At 38.2% G+C, this 22,325-nt stretch overlaps 1 protein-coding gene across 1 annotated transcript in view; it reads left to right on the top strand.

The window, feature by feature from the left end:
- The first annotated feature begins 269 nt into the window (after nucleotides 1-269).
- The window catches only part of gpat2 (glycerol-3-phosphate acyltransferase 2, mitochondrial), a 208,386-nt gene continuing 186,330 nt past the window's right edge, over nucleotides 270-22,325 (top strand). The window contains exon 1 of the mRNA XM_028798187.2: nucleotides 270-340. Coding sequence (XP_028654020.1) covers nucleotides 338-340 — 3 coding nt within the window. The 5' untranslated portion in view covers nucleotides 270-337. The remainder of the gene's footprint in view (nucleotides 341-22,325) is intronic.

Genomic DNA, 22,325 nt, shown 5'->3' with positions numbered 1-22,325 from the left:
GAGAGAGAAGCACACGGTCAACAAGTTTAATAGGGCAAACAATACTTACAGTATTAAATCAGACCAAATATCTTGAGCCTTGGGGCAATCTTCCTTAAACATTATTATGAAATTGGATATGCTTGCTGGTCACCACTTTAATGAGCCTAAAGTTGCTTTTTTTCTAAAATCTGTATATGGCAGCATTTTATTGCTAGAATATTAAGAATTTTTGATTCTTTTAAAGTGTTCATTTTCTCACACATACTTTTTTTCCCCAATACAGGGTCACAGTGAACTGAAACCTATTCTTGCAGCATTGGATGGAAAGCAGGGACCAATTCAAGACCACAACACAATGGTATTTTAAGAAATACGTATGAATGTTCTTGTTGACCAAGCTAAATTGGAGTTGCCAATAATTATATGTACTTTTGTTAACTTATATTGTTAAAGGTAAAGCCATTCATTTATCCATTTTAAACTTGCTTATTCTGAGAAGAGTTGTGGAGAACCTGAAGCCCATCACAGTAAACATTTGGTGCAACAATCCCAGAGTGCCAGTCCATTTCAGGGTGAAAATGCACTAGGACCAATTTTAGCAGCTCCAATTCACCTAACCTGATGGTCTTTGGAGTGTGGGAGGAAACCTATGCTGACATGGGGAGAAAATGCAAGTTCCATGCTGGGAGTATCCAGGATGGAATACCCAGTCTCCTTGTTGCAAGGCAGAAGTGCTGCCCCTTAAAGGTAGACACACATTTAATTAGGATTTCCTTTTTTAGGCAAAACAAACCATTGATCTAAAGAAATCGCCTGGAAAGTTGATGTCTGTTATGAAATTCATGTGACTGATAGTAAAGATAATTTATTACAACAAATATTTCCTTAGCCCCATGTCTTTCATTAGAAGCAACACGTTATCTCCATTAGTCTTTCCACCACTGAAAAGTATTTAGAAATATTCGCACGTATATTCTGTCAGTACATTGGTTATAGCTTTCACTGTTCTCGGTGGTTTGAAAGCAGTGTCCTTTTATGCTGTTCTTCAGCCTGGGGAAGAGGATAAAACAGTAATAGGTCTACTAAATCTATTTTGGTGAGGGAGGGGGGAGCTGGGGAGGAGAGCATGTAAGCAATGAAATGCGTTTAGTAGCTGGGAAGTCCCTAAAAGATCATGCACAATTGTTTTTTGAATTACTGGTTGAAGAAGGTCTTGATTTTCAATTTATAAAAAATGTAGAAAAATTTGGCATTATAAAAATCACATAGATTTCATTTGTTTTATGATCCTGTTATTAATCTCTGCTTACAAAGTAATAAGATTTTTGAAGGAAATCAAATATACAAACATTAAGAGTCAAAGGTTATCAGGACATTATAAATGTTAATGCAACGAGAATTAGAAAGCTGAACTTACTTGCTAAATAAAAATGCAAACTGAAAATTAAAATGACCTGTAATACAGTTTACACTATAACTGGTATGTGAACATTGAATAATTAACACTAAAGAAAACTATGGAAGCTGCTGTTTGCATTCCTGCTTGTTGCGTTTTTTCAGTGTTGAGCAAAGACCATATGAAATACAGTAGATGGATGAGGACTTAGGGCTTGTTTATACTTCATGGTCAAAATGCACATGCATCATGGCTGCTACGCGTGCGCGAGTTGCAGTACCAGCAAAAAGTTGGGGTGATTGGTGTGATAGAAGTTGGAATGTGATGTCAGAGTCTCTCTTTAGTGTCTACATATGACAGAAAGCTGCTTTGAAGATCCTATGGATTCGATATGTGTGCTTCGATGTTTGATGAATGGTCCGATGTACTGAAGCAAAATGCAGACATACAAATGCATTCATGGTGCTTTTATATTCACGCATTGCATATTCCAAAATGTAATGACATGATACATTTTAAAAGTCTCACATACTTGTGCCGTCTAATCTTTTTAAGCTTTAATCTTGCAATGTCTACTGTAATCTCGGTAGTTTATTTTATCATTGAAGTAGACCATTGTAAACATCATCTTAAAACCAACCCTGTTGTTAATCGCTATGTGCTTCTGGGGCTTCCTCCTGACCTGACTGCAGCAGCAAGCAGCAATAGATCACCACACAGAACACATTAAATTTATAATATTCAAACTCTCTGCACATTTAGAATCCTTAGATTTGTACTTATCACGTTCATGATGAAATGTATTAAAGTATATTTGCATCTTCCTCTTGTATGTCACCCTATGTTCCTCCCTCTTCTTAAAATACGTATTCACCGCAGCCATGCTCATCCTTTTTGCAAAATCCACTATCCTCTGACCTTCTTCATTCCTCTCCTTGACACCATACCTGCCCATCACATCCTCATCTCCTCTGTTCCCTTCACCAACATTTCCATTGAAATTCGCTCCAATCACCACTTTCTGTCCCTTTCTGTCCATCACCTCATCCAACTCACTCCAGAAATTTTCTTTCTCATCCATTGAGCACCCAACTTGTGGGGCATATACACTGAGAACATTCATCATCACACCTTCAGTTTCCAGCTTCATAATCATTACTCTGTCTGACACTTTTTCACCTCCAAAACACTCTTGACATACTTTTCTCTTTAGTATATTTCCTACCCCATTTCTCCTCCCTTCCACACCATGATAGAACAATTTTAATCCACCTCCGATCAACATGGCCTTACTCCCTTTCCATTTAGTCTCTTGTACGCACAATATATCAACCTTTCTTCTCTCCATCATATCGGCTAACTCTCTTCCCTTACCAGTCATACTGCCAACATTCAAAGTTCCTACCCTCAGTTCCACTCTTTCTACCTTCCTCCTGTCCTTCTGCCTCCGGACACGTCTCCCCCTTCTTCTCCTTCTTCGGCCAACAGTAGCCCAATTTCCACTAACAGTACTGGTGGCGGCCGTTGTTAACCTGGGGCTCGACCGATCCGGTACGGAAATTTGTATTGTTGTACGATTTGGCAAAATTTTACACCGGATGCCCTTCATGACGTAACCCTCTCCATTTATCCGGGTTTGGGACTGGCATGAAGAAACACACTGGTTTGTGCATCCCCAGTGGCTGGGTTTTCATTTAAATGAATACTGTTAATAATTACAAATATGGGGGAGGCACGGTGGCAGAGTGGTAGCTCTGCAGTCTCGCAGAGAGTCACGTCACTGGTGTTCCCTGCCTGGATTTTTCATGTTTCTCTGATGGGTTTCCACAGTGTGCTCCGGTTTCCTTTCAAAGATGTGCAGATTTGGGGATTTGGTGATGCTAAAATGACGCTAGCATATGTGAGTGCTTGTATTCACCTTGCAGTGAGCTGATGCCCTGTCCGGGGGTTGTTTCTCCTTTGTGCCCAATGCTTGCTAGAATGGGCGCATCCCTGGATTGATGGATTTAATCATTAAACATCCATCCTTTCCAGAGATTTTGTTGCAAGGTGTCCTTGGAAATTTAATGGGTGTTTTAGGCAATTCACAACACAGCAAAGCCAAACCTGTTGTCACTGTGATATCTCGCACTGCCACCTGGTGGAATCTTCCAGATTTGCGTAAAGTATGGTATAGTAAGTCACTGCAGCTGATGTCTCCTTCCACCTGCTTTGTGCCTGCTCATACAGTATGCAGTGCAACAGCAAACATTTTATGGAACTTCGCTTACCAGGGACCTGTTTTGCCAGGGAGGTGAATGGGATTGTTGTAGATGCCACATATGGCTGGATGGCCTCTTCATATGTAGTAATGTTTTATCTGCAGATGTTGTACTGCTACAATTGTCATTCTGCATAGAACCAAATAGCATACAAACAGATGAGCTAACACTGCCTGTTTTAAACTTCCTTTTATGATTATCATTCAATTTTTTTTCCTCACGCACATCACTGCCAGACATGCTCAGAAAGACCGCTGGAAAGTTTTTATGTAATGTTCAGAAGAAGTTGTGGGAAGTAAAATGTAAGCATTGAACATTTTCTTTTCCATATTGATTTTTATTACACCGAATTAAAAATTCAGAAAATATCCCAGCCCTGCTTTCAACTTTAGTAAATGAATATCCACCCACATTCAGATTTTCTTAGAGATCAATGCTGCCCCAGAGATTTCCACTGGAACAATTTTAACACTAGAATTACCAAAGCCTACGAAAAAACTCGTAAATCTGGCCCACCTTAAATCCTTTTGCATCTCTCCGTCAGCGTCTTTTGTCTTGTAAATGTGCCGATCAAGACAAGCCGCAAGCAACATGCTATGCTTCCCCCACTGCTGCAGAACAGGCACAAAGTTCTCCCAGTTCCAGCCTTGATTATCTGGGAGTGAAGTACTGGAGTTTTAGAATGAAAATAATAGATCGTTATTTGGAACACATGCATTTCATGTGTGTTCAGTTTCTACAATAATCTGTGTAAACACATTGTTGAAACAGAAACGTTTTTCATATTTTAGTAATAAATGACAAAATGTAGACACAAACTATATAATGTGTAAAGCCTGAAGTCCAAAGATCAAATAAACACTTTCACAAAAGGTTCAAGTATGACGCAACAGTTTCCGTGGTGCGGTGGTAAGAGTTGCTGAGTTGTCATCAAGAGTCCCTGGTTCGATCCTGACTGTCTCGTATATTTACCGTTTTGAGTAGTGAGCTGCTCTTATTGTTAATATTATACAATAAAAACATAAATTTGATTTGCATCTAACAGCCACTGTAAATTTATTGTACTTGTAAAAGTTAACTTTTTTTTTTCCCCACTATTATTCTGTTAGTCACGATACATACCACCCCCAAACCCCCCACTGACACTGGGAATAACTGTAGATGTGAGTGGTGTTTTGAGGCACTGGAAATTCTCTGATCTGGATGGATAAAAGCTGACACAGAAATGCTGGTGAATCTGCCTTCTTTGTATCTCATTGTCACTTGATTGTTTTTATTCAATTTTATTAAGTGTTCCTGCTTACGCTGAATTAGTATGTGCCTTATTGTCCATGATGTCAAAGCCACACTGACAAAAACAGAGACCTAGGTATATAATATTTGGAATTATTCATTTTATGATCTGTATAGTTCATTTCGGAAAACATTGTGGCACAGATGCAACATTATTCATATTATTCATATTCATTCTGCATACCATCTTGCGGTTGGTTGTAATCGGTGACCAGGTTTTTTTTTTTTCCCGATCTTGCCCAGTCTCCACATTTTCGAGCATGGTGGTGTTTCTTTTGTATTCCAGGACATGCAGAGGAAAGAAAGTTCCTATGCAAGATGAGCCATGAACACGTCATGTAGTGCTGGGAGGTATACCGGTTCATACCGAAAACCGTTTATTTTTGTTATGATATTCATTTTTCTTATATTGCAGTACCAGTTTAAATAGCCTAAACAATGTTCGGAACGTGGCGCAGTGGGAAAATATTTAAGGGGGGGGATCTTTTTCACTGCTACACTGCTAAACACACATACAACGGAGTACATGTGTTAGTGGAGGTATTGAGCAGTTAAAACAGACAGAGAACATTCTGAAACTGAAGCTGTAGCAGATGATAAAGTTGAACATGATGACACAGAAGAACTTTTGCCGAAAAAAGGAGCTGTGTCTGTTGTCTGGAGATTTTGGTTTTAAAAGGTCGGGTGTGGACCAAACAACTATTTACTGCAAATGCTGTGGAGCTAAAGTTGTCTCCGGAGGCGGCAACACGAGCAATTTGCTGCACCTCCTTAGCCGCAAACATGCTTTGGAGTACCATGAATGTATGGAACTAAGATTGGCACCCTCCAAGTCCTCAGGTAAAACTGAAAAAGCTAGAGGACACTCGAGTCAGTTACAGTTACGAGTCAGTAGACGCATTTGCTAGAGGTACTGCCTATGACAAAAAAAGCAAGTGGTGGATCGAGATAACCAACGCCATTATAATCCATATAGCTAATGTGTCAGTGGACAGAGATTGTTAACATTAACAGAAAGTGTAGTTGGTTTACAAAAAATATTTACTCTCTGTTCCTTTTCTAAGACCTGTTCAGTGCAATACAACTTTTGACAAGCACCTCTGAATATTTTACTAAGTCTAAATGCCTCTTTGGATGGTTACAAATATGTTGTCAAAATTATAGTTTAAGTTGTTTACAAAATTTATTCAGTAAAAACATTCTATATTTTGACTGCAACTGTTATGCAATGTAATTCCTTCTCTTCATTAGTGCCACCCCCTTGAAAACTATCACTTTATGGGGCCATGCAAACCTGTATTAATACTTTTGTACACATTAAAAAATGTTTTGTACAATTTTCATGGCAGTTGAATGTTATTCTTAGCCAGTCTGCTGCAGTAATTGCAGTGGAAAACGTGGTTAACATCCACTCATGCATGGGGAAAAAATACAGTTGAATACCTTGAAACTGGTATAAATTTGAAAAATACCATGATATAGAATTTTGGTCATACCGCCCAGCCCTAACGTCACGTATGAATTAACATACAAAAGTATATATTTCTATGCACCAATATGTAATAGAAGTGACATATGACCAAAACAATGACTTTTTCCAAGAAAGATCAACAACCTTCCATGACTGCTAGATCATATTTTTGTGGGGAAACACTTCAGGCAGAATAAGATACAATATAGTACAACACATAGTATAGACCAACACAAAAACTGCAGTGAACAAGCAAGTATGCTATTCAGCAACAAATAACATAGTTGAATCGATCACCTGACTTTTTTTTCCCACCCTGCTGATTTTTTTTATTGAGTCTATCAGCAGTTTCTTTTTGCAAATAATCACCAATGTCATTTTTTTCCTGTGTCTTTTGTTTTCACAATAATGTAGCAAATTAGGAAGGTTCTGTTTATGGACAGTGTTTTCATAGACCCCATTCTTCAAATGTTCTAGGTACATGATGATGATGATAGTATTTTTTGCACAGCTTTGGAGACATCCTACTTTCATCAAGCTAATTTTTAAAGCAAATCAGAGCTTAGAGTTTAGGTCTTAAATAGCACATTCACTTATTTAGATTATATATTGCTTAATGTAAGTACAGTGTAATAAATATATTTTCACCATCAAATAAACATTTCTAGTAATTGTCAGCAATAGAATACTAAGAGTATGTGATAAGATGTGTATTTTGTGCAATCTCAAAGTGTAGGAGTGGACATAGGTAGATGCTTAGGTTAATTACTTGTTAAAAAAATTACTGTGGTAAAATTCAACTACCAAAAGCAATAATTCTTTAGAACATACAACAGAAAGAAGAAAATTACCCAAACTTTAGAAATTAATCCAAGCCCGCTTTCCTCCAACTAAGAATGAGATCTAACAAAAAAATAGTTTAGATTTTCAGCAATTAACTTTTAGGTTTTGTATTACTCTCCAAAAATGTCCATCCAGACAGATTTGCAAGTGTAGAAACAGTTTTAATAATAATTTTATATAATTCCTTATCTTACATTTACGTGCAACTCAAGGTGCTTTCCACAGATTAATAAAAAAAGTAGATATGCCATAGTTATTTGGATATTATCATTAATATTATGATAATTTCTAATAAATGAAAGTATACTAAGAAAATCAAGCTGAGTCTTGTTGAACAAAATTTAAGCTATAAAATACAAAACAAACCTTCACTCTTATCAGAAACTGGTGCATATTGTTTTCTAGTTAAAAGCCTTATACATAAAGATGGCAAGTGAACATCCAGATGTAATTTATAATATATAATATATATACATACACATACATAGTTAGGTCCATAAATATTTGGACAGAGACATTTTTCTAATTTTGGTTCTGTACATTACCACAGTGAATTTTAAGTGAAACAACTCAGATGCAGTTGAAGTGCAGACTTTCAGCTTTGATTCAGTGGGGTGAACAAAACAATTGCATAAAAATGTGAGGCAACTAAAGCATTTTTTGAACACAATCCCTTCGTTTCAGGGGCTCAAAAGTAATTGGACAAATTAAATAACTGGAAATAAAATGTTCATTTGTAATACTTGGCTGAAAACCCTTTTCTGGCAATGACAGCCTGAAGTCTTGAATTCATGGACATCACCAGATGTTGGGTTTCCTCCTTTTTAATGCTCTGCCAGGCCTTTACTGCAGCGGTTTTCAGTTGGTTTGTTTGTGGGCCTTTCTGTCCGAAGTTTAGTCTTCAACAAGTGAAATGCATGCTCAATATGGTTAAGATCAGGGGCCTCATATATAACGTTGTGTGTAGAACTCACACTATAACATGGCGTAAGCACAAAGCAGGAATGTACGTGTACACAGAAAAATCCAGATGCAGGAATCTGTACGTACGCAAACTTCCATGTTCTTCCGCTACATAAATCCCGATCAGCGTGAAAAGTAACGCACGTGCACGCGCCTTCTGTCCCGCCCCAACTCCTCCCAGAATTACGCCTCTTTGAATATGCAAATCAATATAAATAGCCTTCTGTGGAAAGACAATGGGAAAAGCACGGGGGAAAATATAAGAATTTCAGCGAATACCAAGTGGAGACAAAGGAAAAACGTACTATTTGTTGGTTTAAACAGTGGTATAATCAACAAAATGAAGTTGATCGAGTGACAGAGTGTTGGAGAAACTCGAAAGCTCAAGTTCACAAAGCCGCACAGTGCCCAAAATAAAAAAGTCACATATCAAAGTCGCCGTGAAAAGGCGAGTCGTAGCCCACCGTCTGAGTGTCATATGAAAGCTTATTAGGGTCCAGACAAAAAATATAGGCACACAGTGGGGAAAAAAGCACGAAATGTCAACTTTAATCTTGAAATTTCCACTTTAATCACGTAGTTTATTTTGCCATTAAAGTAGAACATCATAAACTTCATCTTAAAATCGTTTAATTTACTAGTTTCTTAAATCCCATTGTAACTAAAGTAGCACGTTAAATGCTTTGTTCTGTATTTGATCTTCTATGTGCTCTGTGTGTGAATCACTACCTGCTTCTTAAACGGGCTTTCTCTTTCTCCGACAGGACACATAATCCATTACATTCGTGATATTAAAGCTCTCTGAATAATTAAAATACTGAGATGTATACGTTATACCTTTTTCATGATGATAGGAATGAAAGCATGTTATTAAACATGAACACGTTGGTGCATTGCTTGTTCATGTCTCACGCAAGAGGGTTGCTGCGCCATGCGCGACCTTCGATGAAATAATTTATTACAGAAGTACTGTCTCTTTCAAACGTACTAACCTCCAATTCCTGTCCTTACTTTTCTTTCTCCAAATACCCAATTGCCACACAATCAGCTCTGTAATAGACGTGAAGCCATTTGTAAGCTTAGAACGCCGATTCTTCAAAACTTTTAAGGAACATTGAAATATCTTAGTAGTACATGTTTAATTATTCTATCCGTCTATCCTTCCAGTGTCGTTTCAGCACCAGCAAGAATACAACGCAATGCAGGAACAATCCCTAAACTAGCTAGCGCTGCGGCACCGTGTCCTCACGTTTAATTATTAACAATACAGATTATTTAAATGAAGTTAAAGTTTTATCTGTATAATATAATCAACATATTTTGCTGCATTTCATTTTAAAAATATCATCATCATATGTAAATACGCGCTTTATAAAGTGGTGCAGGTTGTGCAATATTATAACTGTAGTGCAAGTTTACAGTGAGATAATTGTACTTATAAGTTCAAACAGTTCTACAAGGATCACTTGATGGACTGATTGAGTGCATTTTATAGTTCTTGGGATGAAATTTTTTTCTAAACCGCGAAGTCCGTACAGGAAAGTCTCTGAAGTGTTTTGCCTTGGCTGAGGCAGTGTCTGCTTCATGCTGTATACCGATAATTCTCTTTCCAATCAGCTGCTGCTGTGATTTCCCACTCAGATACAGTGATATAAATACTCCGAGTGGTGCAGTGAGAGTAATATGGAAAAAGATGATCTGCTGTGGCAACCCTGAATGGGAGCAGCTGAAAGAAGATGATGCAGTGAGAGTAACAACGCTAAAATAGTTATGGTATTTGGAATACTATGGCTATTCCCTGGACCATTATATTGCTGCAGGTTAATTACAATCAGATGCATTACACTAATAAACAATATACAGTTAGTTTCAGTGTATTTATAAAGCCGCGTCAGGAATGTGGATCTAAGAAAGAAAGGGTGACCACAGTCTGCAAAACTGAGCGGAGAAATTGCGTACGCCAGGGTATGAGGTACCGTGGAAATGTGCGTGGCTTTATGCCAAGTTTAGGTTTTATACATCGCGATTTGAGCATGGAAAAGTTCGTACGCAATATTTCTGTGCGTACGCACTGTTTATACATGAGGCCCCAGGTGACTGACTTGGCCATTCAAGAATTTTACACTTCTTTACTTTAATAAACTCCTGGGTTGCTTTGGCTTTGTTTTGGGTCATTGTCCATCTGTATCATGAAACGCCGCCCAGTCAGTTTGACTGCATTTAGCTGGATTTGAGCAGACAGTATGTCTCTGAACACCTCAGAATTCATTCGGCTGCTTCTGTCCTGTGTCACATCATCAATAAACACTAGTGTCCCAGTGCCACTGGCAGCCATGCACGCCCAAGCCATCACACTGCCTCCACCGTGTTTTACAGATGATGTGGTATGCTTTGGATAATGAGCTGTTCCATGCCTTCTCCATACTTTTTTCTTGCCATCATTCTGGTAGAGGCTGATCTTGGTTTCATCTGTCCAAAGAATGTTTTTTCCAGAACTGTGCTGGCTTTTTTAGATGTTCTTTAGCAAAGTCCAATCTAGCCTTTCTATTCTTGAGGCTTATGAGTGGCTTGCACCTTGCAGTGCACCCTCTGTATTTACTTTCATGCAGTCTTCTCTTTATGGTAGACTTGGATATCGATACGCCTACCCCCTGGAGAGTGTTGTTCACTTGGTTGGCTGTTGTGAAGGGGTTTCTCTTCACCATGGAAATGATTCCTCGATCATCCACCACTATTGTCTTCCGTGGACGTCCAGATCTTTTTGCGTTGCTGAGTTCACCAGTGCTTGCTTTCTTTCTTAGGATGTACCAAACTGTAGATTTTGCCACTTGTAATATTGTAGCAATTTCTCTGATGTTTTTTTTCTGTTTTTGCAGCTTAAGGATGGCTTCTTTCACCTGCATGGAGAGCTCCTTTGACCGCATGTTGTCTGTTCACAGCAAAATCTTCCACATGCAAGCACCACACCTCAAATCAACTCCAGGCCTTTTATCTGCTTAATTGATAATGACATAACGACAGACTTGCCCACACCTGCCCATGAAATAGCCTTTGAGTCAATTGTCCAATTACTTTTGAGCCCCTGAAATGAAGGGATTGTGTTAAAAAAATGCTTTAGTTGCCTCACATTTTTATGCAATCGTTTTGTTCACCCCACTGAATTATAGCTGAAAGGCTGCACTTTAACTGCATCTGAGTGGTTTCATTTAAAATTCATTGTGGTAATGTACAGAACCAAAATTAGAAAAAAGTTGTGTGTCCAAATATTTATGGACCTAAGTGGTGTGTGTGTATGTAATATATATGTGTATGTATGTATGTATGTATGTATGTGTGTGTGTATTAGTGCTGGGCGGTATACCGGTTCATACCGAAAACCGTTTTTTATTTTTTTTTTTATTATATGGATTTTTCTTATACTGCAACACCGGTTTAAATTGCCTAAACGACGTTCGGAACGTGGCGCAGCGGGAAACTGTTCAAGTGGGGACCTTTTTCACTGCTACACCGCTAAACACAGATTTGTTGCACTTAGGGCTCTTTTTCACTGCTACACCACCAAATAGTGGGCGGTAGCATAGGTATGCCGCGCGGTGAAAATGGACAGAGAGCCGAATAAAAGCAGTCACGTCTTGTCGCCTGGAGATGCTTTAGTTTTAAAAGGTCAGATGTGTAAATACTGTTTCTATACTACTGGATAATACTGCAAGCCAAGTTGTACTTGTTTTATTTTTCAATACAGTGTAATGTACCTGGTACTGTGTAATATTGTGACGACATGTTGACTTTATTCTCGTACTTTGTCATTAAAGTAGAACATTGTAAACTAAACTTCATCGTAAAATGAATATTTAATTTACTAGATTTTCTCAAACCCCGTCATGTTATATAGCACATTAAATGCTTTGTGTTAAGTGTTCCCCGAGCTTCTTAAACTGACTTCCTCTGCACTAAGAGGAGGCAAAGGCAACGATCGCCGCACAGAATCCATTCACATGATATTCATGCTCTCTGAACATTTAGAATGCCAAGATAAATACTTGATATAAATTCTAAATGTTCAGAGAGCAGGAATATCATACAGTGAATGGATTCTGTATGGTGATCGCTGTCTATTAGTGCGGAGGAAGTCAGTTTAAGGAGTGTAGTGATTAACAACTGGGTCGGGGAACACAACACAAAGCATTTAATGTGCTACATTAACTTATGACAGGGTTTGAGAAAATCTAGTAAATTAAACAATGATTTTAGGATGAAGTTTAGTTTACGACATTCTACTTTAATTATAAAGTAAACTATGAGAATAGAGTGGAAATGTCGACTTTAATCTCGACATAAACGGCGAGAATAAAGTGGAAATGTCGACTTTATTCTCGACGTATAGTTTTTTTTTCTTCTTCCGTGTCCGTATTTTTTTTTTCTTCACAGTGGCCCTAATACGATTCCGTAGGGCTATACCACAAATACAATTATCAATGCAAGTTGCAGTTGTATTATTTATGTATATAGCTTAGCTTGAAGCAAGGTCCATATTAATGCAGTTTGCCTAAATGATAGTTAAGTTGGTAAAGATGTCATCACCAAGATTGCACTTGTTTTATTTTATTTTAATTTGGTGAATACTGTGTAATGCACCTGGGCTTTTGAAGCCTTGAAGTAACAGTGCAACTATCAGTAATAATACAATTATTTATTTTATTGTTATTATTTATTAGTTTAAATATTATGCAGTTTAATGATGGTAAAGTTGTTTAAAAAGTCACTTTAACGTGTCAGTGGACAGAGATTGTTAACATTAACAGAAAGTGTAGTTGGTTTACAAAAAAAATTTATTTATTCCTTTTCTAGGACATGTTCAGTGCAATACAACTTTTGATAAGCATGTCTGGATATTTTCCTAAGTCTAAATACCTCTTTGGATGGTTGAAAATATGTTGTCAAAATTATAATTTAAGTTTTTGCAAAATTTGTTAAATAAAAAGGTTCTATATTTTGACTGCATCTGTCATGCAATGTGATTTCCTTCTCTTCATTAGTGCCACCCCCTTGAAAAGTATCACTTTATGGGGAAATGCAAACCTGTATTAATACTTGTGTGCACATTAAAATGTTTTTTTTGTACAATGTACAATGCTCTTGACAGTGGAATAGGTTATTCTTAGCTAGTAATTGCAGTGGAAAATGTGTTTAACATCCACTGATGCATTTGAAAAAAATACCGTCAAATACCGTGAAACCAGGATAATTTAGAAAAATACCGTGATATAGAATTTTGGTCATACCGCCACCCCTAGTGTGTGTGTGTATATGTATATGTGTGTATATATATATATATATATATATATATATATATATATATATATATATATAGCTTTCAGAGAGGATCAGCCCTATTTGCAAAGTCAGGGATGAATCTTCTGTAATAACCCGCTAGCCCCAGAAAAGCGCATACCTGTTTCTGCGTTTTAGGACGTGGGTAAGCGAGCACCTCTTCTATTTTTCTTAATTGTGGACGAAGTAAACCCCTGCCCATGGAGTAACCTAGATTATGAGTCTCAGACATACCTAGTTTACATTTGTTAGGGTTAGCAGTCAACCCAGCTTGTTTCAGGCTATCAAGGACAGCCTGAAGACGTTCTAAATGCGATTGCCAATCATTGCTAAAAATCACCACATCATCAAGATACGCCCCAGAATATTCAGAATGTGGAGGCAATGTCTGATCCATCATACGCTGGAATGGTAGTCTGAACAGTAGTCTGTCAATGTTTTTCAGGGGTTTTCCCAGGGGCGTCTGTATTCTCTGGAGGTGCGATCAGCTCCGCAGCTTATATATATATATATATATATATATATATATATATATACACAGGTGCTGGTCATAAAATTAGAATATCATGACAAAGTTGATTTATTTCAGTAATTCCATTCAAAAAGTGAAACTTGTATATTTGATATTAGACTGATGTATTTCAAATGTTTATTTCTTTTAATGTTGATGATTATAACTGACAACTAATGAAAGTCCCAAATTCAGTATCTCGGAAAATTAGAATATCAATTAAGACCAATGCAAAAAAAGGATTTTTAGAAATGTTGGCCAGCTGAAAGGTATGAACATGAAAAGTATGAGCATGTACAGCACTCAATATTTAGTTTGGGCTCCTTTGGCCTGGATTACCGCAGCAAAGCGGCGTGGCATGGAATCGATCAGTCTGTGGCACTGCTCAGGTGTTATGAGAGACCATGTTGCTCTGATAGTGGCCTTCAGCTCTTCTGAATTGTTGGGTCTGGCGTATTGCATCTTCCTTGTCACAATACCCCATAGATTTTCTATGGGGTTAAGGTCAGGCGAGTTTTCTGGCCAATCAAGAACAGGGATACCATGGTCCATAAACCAGGTACTGGTAGCTTTGGCACTGTGTGCAGGTGCTAGGTCTTGTTGGAAAATGAAATCTGCATCTCCATAAAGTTCGTCAGCAGCAGGAAGCATGAAGTGCTCTAAAACTTCCTGGTAGACGGCTGCGTTGACCTTGGACCTCAGAAAACACAATGAACCAACACCAGCAGATGACATGGCACCCCAAACCATCACTGACTGTGGAAACTTTACACTGGACCTCACGCAACGTGGATTCTGTGCCTCTCCTCTCTTCCTCCAGACTCTGGGACCTTGATTTCCAAAGGAAATGCAAAATTTACTTTCATCAGAAAGCAGCAGTCCAGTCCTTTTTGTCTTTAGCCCAGGCGAGACACTTCTGACGCTGTCTCTTGTTCAAGAGTGGCTTGACACAAGGAATGCGACAGCTGAAACCCATGTCTTGCATATGTCTGTGCGTGGTGGTTCTTGAAGCACTGACTCCAGCTGCAGTCCACTCTTTGTGAATCTCCCCCACATTTTTGAATGGGTTTTGTTTCACAATCCTCTCCAGGGTGCGGTTATCCCTATTGCTTGTACACTTTTTTCTACCACATCTTGTCCTTCCCTTCGCCTCTCTATTAATGTGCTTGGACACAGAGCACTGTGAACAGCCAGCCTCTTTAGCAATGACCTTTTTTGTCTTGTCCTCCTTGTGCAAGGTGTCAATGGTCGTCTTTTGGACAACTGTCAGGTCAGCAGTCTTCCCCATGATTGTGTAGCCTACAGAACTAGACTGAGAGACCATTTAAAGGCTTTTGCAGGTGTTTTGAGTTAATTAGCTGATTAGAGTGTGGCACCAAGTGTCTTCAATATTGAGTCTTTTCACAATATTCTAATTTTCCGAGATACTGAATTTGGGACTTTCATTATTTGTCAGTTATCATCAACATTAAAAGAAATAAACATTTGAAATGCATCAGTCTGTGTGTAATGAATGAATCTAATATACAAGTTTCACTTTTTGAATGGAATTACTGAAATAAATCAACTTCGTCATGATATTCTAATTTTATGACATTATATATATATATATATATATATATATATATATATATAAAATACACAGTATACATCTGCATTTGACTAAGGCATGTGTACGTGGCAACACATTAAGTAGAGACAGTTTGATGTTAAGTTCAGGTGAAAGATGGGTTGTTTTTTTTTTTTTTTTTGAAAAGTTTCTCCTATTTAGCTTGGTGTTTTTCTGTGGGTAAATTATTCCTGATTTTATGTGCAAAAGAAGAGAAAGCTGCCTCACCAGTTATTTTATGCTTAGATCTTGGAACAAAGAGCACACCAGAATTTGCAGATCTAAGATTGAGATTTGGTACATAAGGAAACAGGAATTTTGAAATGTTTTTCTTTGTTTAGTTTAAGGAAATTCATCCTGTTTCATTCTGTCATACTAGTAAGGCACTGGATCCAAAGGGCTTAAGGCCTCCGGGTAATCAGGCGCAGTGGATAAATAAAGCGGTGTGTCATTAGCATAGCTATGGTAATTTACATTGTAGTTTGAAATAATCTGGCCAAGCAGAAGCATTTACAGTGAAAATAATAATAGCCCCTAAACTGATCCCTGTGGTACACTATATAGAACCCACTGGCTAAGGTGGTTTATAGGAATATCATGATCAATAGTATTGAATCCTGCAGTCAAGTCTAGCAGAACAAGTATAGATATTTATTTGCATCTGCATTAATTCACAAATCATTTACTAATTTAACTAGAACTGTGTTAGTACTTTGATTTAATCTAAATCTGACTGATAATTTTTAAGAATAACATTTTTATTCAAATAATCAGTTAACTGCTGAATAACTCTTTTTCTAGAATTTTACAGTAAAAAGATAAATCGGAGAACAATCTAGGTGTTTTTTCTTTTGAGCAGAGGCTTAATTATAGCAGTTTTGAAAGAATTTGGGAAAATTCCAGAGTCTAATGAACAATTTACTGTTTCAAGAACACTGTTGACCAGAAACTTTTAAAGACGTTTTTAAGAATAGTTTCTAATACACATGTGGGCTGTTTTACCCGTCCACCTCAACATAAAAACCCTTATAATATCATTTTCTGCTGTACTTGTGCATCATTAAAACCAGACTACTTAGAGTCCTTTGTCATCTAGGAAAAAAATGTCATTTATAAATGTACAGGTTACTGTCATGGTTTTGATTTCTTCAGTTTTGTCTAAATTTTGTGAATTATTAAAATGTCTTATCAATTATGATTATTCAAGATCACACTTTATGCTGGCTTTCACAAATATTAGCAGTTTAACAATTGTGGTAAAATACATTTGGTTAAAATACAATTCAGTTAGAGGATCATAATATAAGAAAAAAAAAAAGTGGGAAAAGGATTGACTAGGACAATTGCCAGGACCATGGGCATGTTAAATACATTAATTTGTGGTAGCCAGCCATTAAATTCCAGTCAGAAATGTTCAGAGTTCTTTCTGGTAGTATGTTTCTGATATTGGTGGCTGTGGTTTTAAGGAGCTGTAGTGTCTGTTTTATCTAAACAGAACTTGTTTTCCATATACTTTGGATGCTATGTTCAGTTAAGAATTTGTATATAGTGTGTTAAATACTGTAATATCAGTTATTTATCAGTGATTTGAGGAAATGCTGAATATTATGCTAAAATAGCAGGAAGAAATATATACTTGACCTGCATTTAATGTTCACTGTGCTGCAGAAAAAAGGAGAACCGTCCAATGAAATGTTTCATAAATTTGCATAATTTAATGTACACAGTTAAGTCAGGTAGTTCTCATAATTGATCTTAATGTAGCATTCCATGAAAAGAATGCTCCTGTTGGAACTATTGGGGATAACTTTGTAAAGAAGTACTGTATAGAAAATATCACCTTCACCTGTGCTTTTCTGAAGCAAAGAGTGGTTTAACTCTTTCAAGGCGGGTTTTGACAAAAGTTGACATAAACAGTGTATGGTGTGGGTAGATTTAGGAGGCTCAGTGTTGAGAAAAGTGGCCAAGCCTGTATTGTTTGGTTTTGTCTCCAAGAAGACCGCAAAGTTAAACAGAGTTCCACACACTTCAGGCATTAATTTTCTTTACTGCATGGCTTTATATACCAGCCATTGCTCTAGTCAAAATAAATAACTCTGTAGAAGATGTTTTGGATATTGTTGATGACTCGAATTCTGTCAGTTAAGGAGTTATATCTATCAGTACAAAATGGGAATAGAGTTCTGCTGAAATGCTCCTAACCTGAAGTAAGCAATATTAGTGTACTAGCAAAATACCTGCGCTTCGCAGTGGCGAAATACTGGCTGAATATTTTAATTAAGAAAAAAGTAAACATTTTTAAACTGAGGGAAAATATACAAAAAATTATTTGTTAAGGATCTCTTTGTATACCACGTTGTCAGTTCGTCCCTCCGGTTGTAATATGACCAAGCTGTGCGCTGAGCTTACTCTTGAGCATGCAACATATAGTTGGCCATGTGAAAAGCAATCCTGCCTCAAATCAATGCCAACCTTTTGTAGTGTTTGTCCTTGAGACTTATTAATTGTCATTGCGAAGCAGAGCATTACTGGAAATTGAACGCGTTTGAATTGAAATGGGAGATTAGATGGTATAACGGGGATGCGAGGAATAAAAACTGTGTCACCTGAGGCACTACCAGTAAAAATAGTTGCTTCAATTAGGGTGTTTTGTAGAGATGTGACCTGAAGTCTCGTGCCATGACTGTAAGTTTCTCAGTAACATTATTGGTGCCCCAACCTTCAAAATGAGATTATGCTCTGGAGTGCCTGGAGGATTTAGACTGTTGAGAAGATCTATCGGATAATGTATCGCGTCTTCTACTTCTACAACTGAATCAACAGATTGATATGTTTTTGGTTGTGAAGGTAGTTCTTGAAGTAAAATGTGGTTTATAGTCGTTGTCATGTCATTTTTTGGTGTCAGAATAGCTCTCTTTCTTAACCATGACACGTCATTTTGGTGGAGATTTCGTAGATCAGGGTAAACATTTTGAAGAAGGCTTTGTAAGGTATTCACGATGAGACCGAGATTTGTAGGAATATTTATTTTACGATTTTCTTGTATGAAGGTGCCATCACCTATACTCATCAGAAGAGCAGAGAACTCTTCGGCTTTTTTGTCGCCTTTCAAATGAACTCTCATGTTTATTTTTAAAGTAACAACATTGATTTGTGGCCATAGGTATGAAGATTTCAGAGATGCTTTAACTTCATCATGTTCCTCTGGGCACGACTGGTAGGGTTTGGCGGAAGTCTTCAGCCAGTAACACTGTCAAGCCTCCCATAAGTTTGTTGGTGTTTCGGATGTCTTGGAGGGTCCTGGCTAAAGCCTCAATACCTGCTCTGTGTGCCATAGTGCATTCATCCCAGACAATAAACTGACAATGTCGCAGCACTTCAGCCATGTTGCTCTGCTTTGATATGTTACACATGGGGGATTCAGTATGGTTGAGGTTCAGAGGCAGCTTGAAAGCAGAATGAGCAGTTCTGCCACCCTCTAGAAGAGTTGCAGCAATGCCAGAAGAAGCCACAGCTATGGCAATGTTACGTTTTGCTCGGATTTTTGCAAGGAGAAGGTTTATTAGGAATGTCTTACCAGTTCCTCCTGGAGCATCAAGGAAAAACACTGTGCCAGTGGCTGACGTAACGCTGCTCATGATTTGGTCATAAACTGACTTTTGGTCACTATTTAGCAACCGCTCGTTATTTGTGACTATATTGGCCAATTGCGAGGTGTTGTAAGATGTCTCTTTCAAGTACTCGGGATTTGACATAAGTTGTGCCAGTTCTGTTAAAGGTGAAGGCAAAGCGTAATGATGAAGAGATTGACCTCCAATACCAATTACATAGTTTTCAAGCAACTGTAGACAGTTGTTATAGATCACATGTAACCACTGGTGGACTTCTGTTTGTATATGATCTCTTTCAGTCTGTTTCCTAATATCTTCTGCTATGCTGTCGTTGTTTTTCCCATAGGTTTAAGGGGTTTTCCATTTGGCAGAACACCAACATGACAGCAAACAGTTCACGGATCTTTTGAGGTGAACGAGACAGAGCAGCTTCCTGTAGGGTCTCATCCCATTTGATATCGACATGTAATAAACCGAGTGCCCTGCAGGCTGACTTATAGGTCGGATGTAGAACACCATCAACTGTTCTGAGAGATTTGAAAGATGTGGGACCTGTGATTTTGTTAAGCAGCAGTCGAAGATGGTAGCATTCAGAGTTATTCGGGTGTACAGTATAGACCCGTCCCAGTACATTATCCTTTTTCACTCCCGAATGTCCTGGTACAGGGTTGCCCTGTTTCCTTCGACGAAACATGTTGTTTGCCCACACATAATATGATGGAATTTCATTATAATGAAGTTGTTTTGCAAAATCATCGTGTTTACAAAGGTCAAAGAACGCTAAAAGGGTGGTTTGTGGTGGATTGTGTACTCTATCGGCAACGTTGTCTTCTGTGAAATAAATTCTTTGTCCGTTCTCAAGATGAACGAAAACAGAAAATGCGCCAGGCTGCTTCAGAGCTACTAATGTAACGACCAGCTTCGTATCGAGATACTTCGTCATTTTCATTTTGTATTGTAAATACTGCCTGGTCACTTCCCTTGTTAACATACTTGCAGATGTATTTGATTGATTTTACTCAACTGCAAAATTCGACATTGATGTGAGCATTGAAGAAGCGGGACAGCACAGGACTATAAGGGACCACCCATCTGTTGTCGATTATCTACTCCTTTGATGTTAATTGTATGACCTCCATCAGCAGGTGCGCGCCGGCGGTACTGAGGGTAACCATCTTCTCCGGTCTGAGTTTCTGAGATGAACGGACGCGGGTACTTCTTACCCTGCATGATCAACAGAATATGCACTGAGTTGATATTATGAGGTCCACATGGGCCGTGAATCATGGTGGATTTTACTATTTTGTGTAGGGTAGGGTCAGTCTGTGGATCAGGAATTTCCGCACGGATGACTTGATCGATGAGAGCTGGTTTAATCCTATCTTTTAGCCACAATAGAATGTGTGCATGGGGAATACCTCGCTTTTGCCACTCTATGGTGTACATGTAGCAATTTGTACAGCCGAAAATGTTACTCTTCGTGAGCAAATCTATCATTTTGCGAATATTGAGATGAAATACACGACTGATAAGGTCGTGGCGATCGTGAGGTTTTTGACGTGGAAGGAGAATTTCAGTGATGTCAGGCCATTTAGGATTGCAAGTAAATGTGATGAAAAAGTCAGGGCGGCCATAATGACGTACGTATGTCATTGCGTCTTGTGTACGCTCGTGCGTATAGCGAGGTCCTCCAGTGAAGGAAGATGGTAATATCACAGCTTGACCAAGTTCTATTAAATCAGTGTCGTTTTTGTCAATAGCATCTTTTAAGTGAACGTAATTTTCAGCTCGTAGTTTTTTCTGATTTAGTCTGATATAATTTAGTCTTTCGGATTCAATTTTTGCGTACATATCAACTAAAAAATTATTTAATTAAAGTTCGGAAGAAAGGGATAGTATTATCATGATGTTGTCTGATCATAAGCCGGTATGAATAGAAGTTTGCTGCAGAGACGGTTTTGTTCATGGGTAACTTACTGATAGCATGAACTTGAGGTATAGACACAGAATAGCCGTCTTCACCATAGCAGAACATGAGAGGATATTGAAGTGCATCATAGGATCTGTGGGTTTCCTTAATGCGTTGTAGTTTATTGTCTCTGGTTTTCAAGACAATATCTCTATTGTTGAACGTTTGCCCAACGATGACAACACCAACTTGATGAACTGTGGGTTTATTAAATCTGCCTTTGTGTGCATGTAATGGTTTTTTGTCTGCGTGAATGACAACTTTGAAGTCTTTGTCATCATCTGAAATACTGCCCATTGTGGAGTGGAAGTCCTGGATGTAAGTGTTACAGTCATGGAGCATTTTTTGTAATTGCTTGACCAGGGGTATGTTAAGTCCAGAAAAATTAGCGCAGCGGATTTGTGCTTCCTTCTCATCGTCCCCGACAAAATAAATGTGCAAAAATTTGTGTTCCTCACTCGGCATAGGTAAAAGACTGCCAATCAAGTGATACACTTGTCCCTGAACTTTAAATGAAGGCATAAAATTTCCCTCAACGATTTGTTTAGCACCAAATGACGTCATTTGAAATGCGCTGTTGTACTTTCGAATATTGTTCAACAAATGCTCACTTTGAGGATGTTCGCCATTTAACAGGCCCTCAAGAAGGTCAGGAAGCTTACGTAAAGGAGTGAGAGAGACTTTACCACCGTTACAGCACAAACCAGGAGACTCGCATTTCCACTTCTGAGCTTGACAATAGTCACAGTGAACATCCATGGATCCAATGTGTACTGTTTTGTCAGACTCGTAATGTATGTTTGGGTCGTACGCAAATCCACAATTGGCTTTTTTGAGCCAAACCTGTTGTTTTCGTATGAGCTGCTTTTCATTATTGGGATCGTATCTAGAAACAGAAGCTCTATTAACTTGTGGATTTACCTCCGTGTATTTAGCGACAGCGTCTCTATGAACTTGTGGATTCGCTTGCGAGTATTTAGCGACAGCGTCCCTATTAACTTGTGGATGTGCTTGCGAGTATTTAGCCACAGCGTCCCTATTAACTTGTGGATGTGCTTGCGAGTATTTAGCCACAGCGTCCCTAT

Source organism: Erpetoichthys calabaricus, chromosome 1, assembly GCF_900747795.2.
Source record: "Erpetoichthys calabaricus chromosome 1, fErpCal1.3, whole genome shotgun sequence".
NCBI classification, from domain to species: Eukaryota; Metazoa; Chordata; class Cladistia; order Polypteriformes; family Polypteridae; genus Erpetoichthys; species Erpetoichthys calabaricus.
This window is presented reverse-complemented; position numbering and strand designations above follow the sequence as displayed.